Raw genomic sequence first — 10,719 nt, 5'->3', positions numbered from 1 at the left:
GAAATGACACAATTATTGGCATCAATTGTCTCCAAGCCTATGTGTCGCTGAGGTCTACCTCCGGCACAATGAGGTCCCTCAAATTAGGATGTGAATTTATTAATTCTACAACACATGTTCAATATCGCAAACATTCTTTTAATACTCCTTAATGACTTGATTACCTTTTTTTTTTGTTTATTCCCATTCCCCAAGGTTGGTTCGTGCATACTGGCGTCAGCATATCACACTAGATCCAGAGGTCCTCCACCTCCTCCTCCATCAAGTGATCACAAAAATAAAGGAAAAGCGAAAATGGATGATATGTGTGGTATTAGAAAAGACAATGCTACCCACGCAGAGAACATTGAAACTTCAGACGGCCGGAGTACGCCAACACAGAATGATTTGGTCCTACGTCTGGAACAGAAAATATTGGAGCTACAAGGGGAGCTTGAGCAGGTCCGGAACTTGGCAAACCTTCCCTTACCCTAAACGTCCCCGACATCAACCAACAAAACACAAATGCCTAAAACCCGGTACCTCCCCAAAACACACAAAACCAAAATCCGCAAAATCCTCTAGCGCCTCATCAATATGCCACACCTCCTCAAAACCATAATCCTCCACTAGTACCTACCCCTCCACAACACCATCACCATCCAACTCAATATCCACAAACCACCACTTATCACACTTCTCAGCACGCACCACAGCCTACCCATGATCCCCAAAGATCAACAAATGACCACCATTATGCCCAGATTCCCGGAGTCTATCAAAGCAATCCCATATATATGGAAACTTTACCCCATACCCTACAACAGACCCTATATATACCCGAATCTGCCCAGAAGGACCTGCTCATCAAGAACATGGCGGAAGAACTCAAGAATCTTACTGGCAGAGTTCAAAGCGTCGAAGGTGGCAAAGGTATTGAGGGTTTGAATTATGAGGATTTGTGTATTCAGCCAGATGTAGAACTGCCAGAGGGTTACAAACCTCTTAAGTTCAAAATGTTCGACGGAACTGGTGATCCGAAGGTGCATTTGAGAACGTATTGTGACAAACTTGTAGGGGTTGGCAAGGATGAACGAATCCGTATGAAGCTGTTCATGAGGATCCTCACTGGAGACGCCTTGTCTTGGTACATCAGTCAAAACCCAAAAAAGTGGGTTAATTGGGTGAGCATGGCGTCGGATTTCACAGATTGGTTCAGGTTTAACACACAAAACGCACCAGACATTTTCTACATTCAGAATCTCAAGAAGAAACCAATGAAAACTTTCCCTGAGTATGTTACTCGATAGAGGTCTGAAGCCGCAAAAGTAAGGCCGGCACTTGAAGAAGAACAGATGCATAAGTTCTTCGTCAGAGCTCAGGACCCGCAATACTTCAAAATATTGATGGTTATTGAAAACCATAAATTTTCTAACATCATCAAGTTGGGAGAAAGAATAGAAGAAGGGATCAAAAGCGGAATGTTGACAAACTTTGAAGCACTCCAAGCCACAAATAAAGCTTTGTAGTCAGGAGGTATCTCCAAGAAGAAAGAAGTGGGTGCAGTAATGGTAGCCCAAGGTCCAAATTCTCTTCTCACATACCAAACACCTCCACCCATATATCAGTCTTCACCTCCCAGATACCAAAAACCTATCTCCACTTACCATACCTATAACACCCAACCAGCAGAGTACCACTCATTACCAGCCTACCAAAATTACCAAAAACCAAGACCAAATTTCGACCGTAGACCACCCAGACAATACACTCCAATTGCTGAATCCATAGACCAACTATACGAGAGGCTAAATGCTGCCGGTTATGTCACTTCCATTCTCGTTGTTGCTATGGAAAAATCTTCCCAGTTGATTAACCCAAATAAGACATGTGCCTATCACTCAGGCATGAAGGGTCATACTATTGATAAGTGTCGTACTTTGAAGGATAATATTCAGACTTTAATTGACACCAAAGTCATACAGGCAAAGGAGGTTGCACCCAATGTCCGTAACAATCCTCTCTCGGATCACAGGGGTGAAGGGGTAAAAGTGATAGAGACCGATAAAGAATGGGACTCAGAAGGGTCAATTGGACTCATTCGAGAAGGGGATAATCCTAAAACATCTCCAGTCACTCTCACACCTATCGTGGTACAAACTCAGGCACCAATTGAAGTTGAGGTAGCCGCACCAACTCCATTTGAGGTTGAAGTAACAACACCCTTCACTGTGATGGTAGCACCTATGCCGTCTTATAAATCTAATGCTATACCATGGGATTATGTTGTGGAAGCAAGAAGGAAAGGAAAAGAAAAAATGGAAGAAGCAGGTGCAGCGCAAGGCATGACCAGAACCGGTAGGGTTTATACACCCGAGCATTTGGGAGGAACGAGCAAAGAAGCTGCATCTAAGCTGCCTATCATTGAGAGTGGCCCAGATGACCTTTGGAGAAAGGTGCAAGCAAGAGAATATTCTGTGATTGATCATCTGAATAAAAACCCTGCTCAAATATCCATTTTATCACTGTTGCAAAACTCCGAGGCACATAGGAATGCCCAGATGAAGGTGTTGAATGAAGCCTATATACCCAATAACATCACCAATGGAGAAATGGCCAACATGGTAGGGCAAATGTTGGAAAGCCACAAGATTACTTTTCATGAAGACGAGCTGCCACCGGAATGACTAAGTCACAATAGTGCACTGCATATGTCCACTAACTACTCTGAAAAGATTGGGTAAAGTCCTGCACGAGATACGAGCAGGAAGTATGAATGTGAAAGCATTTGATGGGTCTCAAAGGGCCACAATTGGGGAGACCAACCTCAGCCTATAGATGGCCCCAACCTGGTTTGATGTTGAGTTTCAAGTGTTAGACATATCTGCTACCTACAGCCTATTGTTGGGACGACCTTGGATACATGCCACTGGGGCCGTAACTTCTACTCTACATTAGGCCGTGAAGTTTGAGTGGAACCATCAAGAAGTGATTATCCATGGAGATGGAAGTAATCCCATTTATACCAATCAGACTATTCCGGTCATCGAGAATAGGAGGAAGTTGGGTGGAGAAACATACCATCACATCGAGCACGTCAACGCAATTGAGAAAGACAAATGGTGGAGAAGTAAGATAGAAAGCATACTGTCATGGACAGGGTATGAACCCGGCAAGGATCTCGGCAAGAATCTCCAGGGAATCACCAAACCGATACAACTAAAGCGTCATGGCACAAATTTTGGGCTTGGGTATGAATACACATGGCAAGAGTGTCAGAATTGGTCGCCACTATGGCGTGGTCCTTATTACCCTCTAGAACAACCAGTACCATATTTGCAATAGTCATTTCATTAAGCTGACATGATGTGGGGGTCCGAAGAAGATGAAGTTTCAGTTGGCATAAGGAATTTGTTTCTGGATGATGAAGACATGGATTGCAGTGCGATAGTTGAGGAGGAGGAGGGCCTTATTATTCAGACCGTGGAGAAGGGAGTTGTTCTCAAGAACTGGACTGCTGTACCATCAAGGGCCCGTCGAGTTCCTGGGTAGCCTGGCAATTAGCATCATTTATTTTTGAAATCAATTTTATGAGCATCTAAGACATTTTCAGTATTTTGTTTTAAGCATATTTTGTTTTGAAATAATTGCTCGAGTCACCGAGCCGTACTTGTTTGACGTTTTCAAGATTTATTTAATGCATTGTTATTTTTAGTATTTATTATTATTCTTTACATTTTTTTCTAAAATATTATTATTACCTATCCCGATGAACCTACGACTGTGACATGTAATGAGGCAACGCAACGTAAGGATAGTGATTCAGAGGATCTGGAAGAGGATATAATACCCGAGGAAATTGTCAGAGAAGTGGAAAATTTTTAAAACAAGCCTAAGTCCAATTTGGATGAGACTGAAATGGGTAATTTGGGAGACTCCGAAACAGTCAAAAAAATGTGTGTAAGCATTCATCTATCGCTGTCAGAGAAGGAAGAATGCATCCAGTTTTTGAAAGAGTATGATGATATTTTTGCATGGTCCTATGATGATATGACCGGTTTGAGCACGTCCATAGTGGCTCATAAACTACCTACCGACCCTATGTGTCCACCGGTAAAGCAGAAACTTAGAAAGTTCAAGCCAGATATGAGTTTGAAAATAAAAGAGGAAGTCACCAAGCAAATCAAAGCCAAGGTTCTCAGAGTGGTTGAATATCCGACCTAGTTGGCTAACATTGTGCAGTTCCAAAGAAAGATGGGAAGGTCAGAGTGTGTGTTGACTATCGGGATTTAAACAGAGCAAGTCCCAAAGATGATTTTCCTTTGCCCAATATATACATACTGATTAACAACTGTGCCAAGCATGAACTTCAATCCTTTGTGGATTGCATTGCGGGATATCATCAGATCTGGATGGACGAAGAGGATGCCGAAAAGATAGCCTTTATTACACCATGGGGAGTATATTGTTACAAAATGATGTCGTTTGGCCTAAAGAATACTGGAGCCACTTATATGAGGGCCATAACAACCATTTTCCATGACATGATACACAAGGAGATAGAGGTGTACGTGGACGATGTCATCGTCAAATCTAAAAAGGGTACATATCACATAGCGGATTTGAGGAAATTTTTTGATCGACTTCGAAGGTACAACCTGAAACTGAATCCTGCAAAGTGTGCCTTCGGAGTCCCTGCTAGAAAACTGCTAGGGTTCATCGTCAGCCACCGAGGAATTGAGCTAGACCCGTCAAAGGTCAAAGCTATCCAGGACTTGCCACCTCCAAAGAACAAGAAAAATGTGATGAGTTTCTTAGGGCGTCTCAACTATATCAGTCGTTTCATAGCACAATCAACTGTGATATGTGAACCGATTTTCAAAATGTTGAAGAAAGATGCCGCAACGAGCTGGACTGAAGAATGCCAAAAAGCCTTCGACAAAATCAAGGAGTATTTATCTAAACCACCTGTTCTGGTCCCACCAGAACCAGGGAGACCTTTGCTTCTTTATTTGTTCATTCTAGATAGGGATTTTAGTTGTGTTCTAGGACAACACGATGAGACGGGAAGAAAGAAGCAGGCCATATATTATCTGAGTAAAACATTCACACCCTATGAAGCACGGTACTCTTTGCTGGAGCGCACCTGCTGAGCTTTGACATAGATAGCTCAAAAGTTAAGGCACTACTTCTGTGCTTATACCACATATCTCATATCAAGAATGGACCCATTGAAATACATCTTTTAGAAACCCATGCCTACCGGAAAGTTGGCGAAATGGCAAATATTGTTGAGTGAGTTCGACATTATCTATGTAACTCAGAAGGCAGTCAAAGGGCAAGAATTGGAAGAAAATCCTGTAGACGGAGAATACGAACCGGTGAAAATGTATTTTCCCGACGAGGAAGTATCATTTGTGGGAGAAGACACCACTGAAGCATACGATGGTTGGAGGATATTCTTCGAGAGAGCTGCAAACTTCAAATGAGTAGGTATTGGAGTTGTCTTAGTATCAGAAACCGGCCAACACTATCTGGTATCCGCAAAACTCAGGTTTTCATGTACCAACAATATGGCAGAATATGAGGCTTGCATATTGGGACTCAGGTTGGCCATTGACATGAGCGTTCAGGAGTTGTTGGTGATTGGAGATTTCGATCTTTTGGTACATCAAGTTTTAGGAGAGTGGGCCATGAAGAACACTAAGATATTACCATATTTATACTGTGTGCAAGAGCTGATCAAGAGGTTCATGAAGAGGTTCATGAGTTCGCAAATGCATTGGCCACTCTATCTTCCATGATACAACACCCAGAAAAGAATTTCATCGACCCTATCCCAATAGGAATTCATAAGCAACCAGCTTATTGTGCTCATGTTGAAAAAGAAAGTGATGGAAATCCATGGTTCCATGACATCAAAGAATACTTGGAAAAAGGAGAATACCCGAAGCACGCAACTCATACTCAGAAACGCACACTCCGAAGGTTAGCTAACTACTTCTTTCAAAGCGGAGGGATTCTGTATAGAAGGAATCCTGACCTAGGGTTATTACCGTGTGTCGACGCCAAAAAAGCATCCAAATTGCTCGAAGAGATACATGCCGAAACTTGCGGACCGCGCATGAATGGCTTTGTCTTAGCTAAGAAGATATTAAGAGCAGGATATTTTTGGATAACTATGGAAACAGACCGCATCAGGTATGTCCAAAAGTGTCATCAATGCCAGGTACACACTGATATGATACGAGTGCCACCCAATGAACTCAATGCAACAAGTGCACCTTGGAATTTCTTCACTTGGGGGATAGATATCGGTCCAATCGAACCTGCCGCTTCAAATAGGCACATGTTCATTCTAGTGGCCATAGACTATTTCACAAAATGGGTTGAAGTCACATCTTACAAGGTTGTAACTAAGAAGGTCGTCGCAGATTTCGTTAGGGATCATATTGTTTGTCGGCTCGAGGTGCCGGAATCAATCATCACCGATAACGCTGCCAACCTTAACAGTGACTTGATGAGATCTATGTGTGAAACCTTCAAGATCAAGCATAAGAATTCCACAGCATACATGCCGCAAATGAATGGAACTGTGGAAGACGCCAATAAGAACATCAAGAAGATATTAAGGAATATGGTAGATAATCACAAACAATGGCACGAGAAGCTACCATTTGACCTAATTGGATATTGTACCATGGTTCGCACATCAACCGGGGCAACTCCTTATTAGCTGGTCTATGGTACTGAAGCTGTTATTCCCGCCAAAATAGAAATTCCTTCTTTGAGAATCATACAAGAGGCTGAACTCAGTGATGCAGAATGGATACCAAATCGCTATGAACAATTGACTCTTATTGATGGGAAAAGAATGAATACGGTATGTCACGGTCAACTTTACCAGAACAGAATGTCCAGAGCTTTCAACAAAATGGTTAGTCCTAGACAATTCACACCGGGGCAGTTGGTGCTAAAGCGGATCTTCCCGTATCAAGATGAAGCCAAAGGGAAATTTTCACCCAATTGGCAAGGGCCCTACATGGTTCACAGAGTACTAACAGAAGGAGCACTCATACTTGTAGAAATGGACGTAGAAATTTGGCCAAAACCTATCAACTCAGACGCAGTCAAGAGATACTATGTTTAGACTATTTACATTTCTTCATCTAATGTAACAGAACTACGCTTGACCAGATTCCCATTTAAGAGGGGATACGCAGGCAGTGGGTTCGGTCACATCTTAATAAAATCTTCATTTTTGCCATGGTTAGAAACTGGGTCAGAATTTTGAGGAGAACCCTCAAAATTCTAAATCTAGTCCAGCCAACTTTGTCATACGCAGAACAATCAAAGGATTGTTTTTAAACTATGGCAGAATTTTGAAGAGGACCCTCAAAATTCTAAAGCAAGGAGGTCGCAATGTCTCTAAAAAATGTCACAGTCATTGGCTCATCTAGATTACTTAATATTACATACTACAATATTTCAAATAACTACACTCGTCAAATGCACGCATATTTTTCGAAAAAACTTTATTTCTATAACAGCCAGATGCTGTCCAGGGTAACTCAAACAGGATCTCAAGACAGGAGCAAAAGAAAAGCAAGAAGGTGAAAGCACAGACCAACCTTCCCCCATAAAACTCACAATCTTTCTTTGGATGCAGGCACAGTAAGACAACAATATCTGCAGACACATCAGGTCACTACTTTCAAGACAACAAATTATCTATCAGAAGCATCTCCAGCTAAGAAATACTCTACTTTCTCACTATCACTCATAGTTTTCTTACATGAGGCTAAGCACGGCCTCCTTAACTTCATAAGGCTAAGAACCGCCTTTCTTTGCATGAGACTAAGCAATGTCTTCTATTTGCATGAGGCTAAGCATTGCCTCCTTAACTGCATAAGGCTAAGCATTGCATTTTCCCCATGAGACTAAGCAATGTCTCCTATTTGCATGAGGCTAAGCATTGCTTTTTCCCCATGAGACTAAGCAGTGTCTCATATTTGCATGAGGCTAAGCATTGCCTCCCTAATTGCATAAGGCTAAGCACTACCTTTCTTTGCATGAGACTAAGCATCGTCTCCTATTTGCATGAGTCTAAGCACTGCCTCCTTAACTGCATAAGGCTAAGCATTGCATTTCTTTGCATGAGACTAAACATTATCTCCTATTTGCATGAGGCTAAGCCATGCCTCCCTATTTGCATGAGGCTAAGCCATGCCTCCTTAATTGCATAAGGCTAAGCACTGCCTTTCTTGCATGAAGCTAAGAACCGCTTCCCTTACTTGCATGAGACTAAGCATTGTCTCCTCTTCATGCATGAAGCTAAGCATTGCCTCCCTAATTCCACAAGGCTAAGCACTGCCTTTTCCTCGTGATTAAATGCTATCTCCATTACGCCATCTAAGACCTAGCATTATCCTCTACTCACCCAGGGCTAATCATTGCCCTCATCTTACCCAAGACTAAGCCTTGTCTTGTCTCTTCTTCGCATACGGCCAAACATATTTTGCATTTCATGGGCTGAAATATTGCCATTTTGTCCAAAGACGTCATGGTCTAAAAGCATCATCCTCATAGCCGGAAGATACCATTCCATGGCCCGAGGATCTCTCAAAAGTGAACATCATTATTCAAAGGCGTCATGGTTCGGAGGCACCATTCTCATGGCCTGAGGACATCATTTCATGTCCTGTGAATCCCTTATCTCATGATTCATGGCCCAGGATGTCATGGTCTAAGGACACAATCCTTACCGTCCAAAGACAACCCTCATAGTCCGAAGGGAATCTGCATCATGTTTAAATTCTCGCAATAATCCATATATACTTGCATGCATCGTGTTTTAAGTTTTGCAGGTAATCCAGGAAGTAACCGTTCTCCTAACGGGAGCAATCTTCGCTCTGATTTTCGTTCAATGTTCATATCCTGCAATTATTTCAAACGTAACGAACCACCATCAATTACCCGCCTTTTACTCTATGACCGTTCAGGTATTTGCTCAGTGATACGTCCATAACATTTCAAATTCACATTCATGACTTCGCATAAATTCATCCGATACTATCCTACCCAAAGGAACCCTTTCCGAAACATACGACCATTCCTTTAACAACTTCATCGGTTCTATTCACCGTTGGATCCAGAACTACACATGGCCTGATTCCTGTAACACCAGGGATATGTAGGCAACTCAGGACCAGGGATCGGCCCCCACTTTTTCCAAATCACATCATTCCTCATTTAATTCGGCCAAAATCGGTCAATATTTTCTTTACCCGACAACTCTTTCATCATTCCCGGGTAAAGAGGGGCAGCTGTTGATACCCAATTTTGCCCTCTCAAAAATATATATTCTTTCAAAACATCATTTTTACATCATTATTTATTATACAAATCTATACAATCATTTTTCTATAATTTCCTATTATTTTTAGAGTTTTAAAATTGATTTTTCCGTATTTAAATTGCTTGAATATTTATTAATTACTCCTTCAAATTATTTTATGATGACTTAAATACTTAAAGTTATTATTTTTGCCCCTATAATACATGTTTCAAATATTTTACTTTATTTTATGTAATTACATTAATATTTTTAAGCTATTTGCGTAATTTTGCAGTAATAGCCTACATTTGTACAGAAATGCTCTTTATTTATATTATTTGTGTCAAAATAACATTTTATATTTTTATTTCTTTACTTATTTGTCAAGCACTTTTATAAATTATGTTCGTGTATTTAAATAATAGACTAGCTTTAAACTAATTTTTTAACCAAATTGGCCCAATATCCTTAGCCCAATAGACCCCAAGCCCAAACCAGGCGACCCTTGTATAATACCCGGTCGACACCCATTTTTATGACCCGCCCCGTTTGTTTTTGAATCCCAGTTGTTTATCTCTCAAGATCAACGGCCTTCGTTTACTCTCCTTCTTTAATTAACCAAACCCACCCAAACCCTATCATTTTCCCTTAACTCGTCACCCCTAAATCCTCTCTACTCTCTCCTTTTCTCTAAGAAACCCCAACCGCTGTGTCACTGAACTTCTCCAAATCTGGCTCTAAAATGGGATCAATCACTGATTCACTTACCTTATTGGTCTCCTCTCACTACTGGTCATCTGTTTGTGGTGTTACTTAGGTGCTTGCCTAAGTTTGGCAAGCAAGATCTCCTGAGATCGAACTAAAGTGGTTTGAACCTTTGATTTTGATCATTATTTCGTCTATATACACTCAGTACCATGCTATGTGATTCCGATTCAGTGAGATCTCTGTCGATTTGTGTTCTCCCTTTTGAACTAGGGTTTACCCGATTTCTCTCCTAAATTGATTTTGAACTGATTTTGCATGCGTTCTTTCCTTATTCTATGATTGATTTATTTTGTTTCCTTGTTTGTTCGTTCAATTTTTACTGCTATATAAACCCCTACCCATTCCCCTTTTAGGAGGGACTGGAATCGATATACTTTCACTAAAAATTGGAGCTTTGTTCTCTGATTCCCTCATTCTCTTATTCTGTACTTCATTTTGGCCGGCTGAAAGCCAAGACCACTGATATTCTATTATTCAAACTTTCTCTTGGTGCGAGCATTGCCCGGAGTTCTTTTGAAGCTCTTGGGAAATTTGACGCATTGAGATTCTGGGTTCTTGTTGAATTCTGCTCTTTACTATTGTTCGTTTAACTGGTAAGTTACTTGACTTTTGCAATTTCATCCCTATGTGTCTCT

General features: G+C 41.2%; 1 protein-coding gene across 1 annotated transcript; it reads left to right on the top strand.

The window, feature by feature from the left end:
- Positions 1–5,552: 5,552 nt before the first annotated feature.
- On the top strand, positions 5,553–7,129 carry LOC138893129 (uncharacterized). Its single transcript, XM_070176900.1, has 3 exons — positions 5,553–5,645; positions 6,527–6,619; positions 6,716–7,129. Exons 1-3 carry the CDS (start codon positions 5,553–5,555, stop codon positions 7,127–7,129), a joined length of 600 nt encoding a protein of 199 aa, XP_070033001.1.
- The last annotated feature ends 3,590 nt before the right edge of the window (positions 7,130–10,719 follow it).

The sequence above is a fragment of the Nicotiana tomentosiformis genome, chromosome 5, assembly GCF_000390325.3.
Source record: "Nicotiana tomentosiformis chromosome 5, ASM39032v3, whole genome shotgun sequence".
Classification (NCBI taxonomy): domain Eukaryota; kingdom Viridiplantae; phylum Streptophyta; class Magnoliopsida; order Solanales; family Solanaceae; genus Nicotiana; species Nicotiana tomentosiformis.
Note: the sequence above shows the minus strand (reverse complement) of the source record. Positions and strands in the feature narration are given on the sequence as shown.

What these genes read in the sequence shown, in the direction of transcription:
- LOC138893129 (XM_070176900.1), top strand. Translation starts at nt 5,553, where the DNA reads ATGGCAGAATATGAGGCTTGCATATTGGGACTCAGGTTGGCCATTGAC. An exon ending in TTGGAGATTTCGATCTTTTG is followed by an intron (nt 5,646 to 6,526) that starts GTACATCAAGTT and finishes GAAACCTTCAAG; the next exon opens with ATCAAGCATAAGAATTCCAC. An exon ending in AGAAGATATTAAGGAATATG is followed by an intron (nt 6,620 to 6,715) that starts GTAGATAATCAC and finishes ACTCCTTATTAG; the next exon opens with CTGGTCTATGGTACTGAAGC.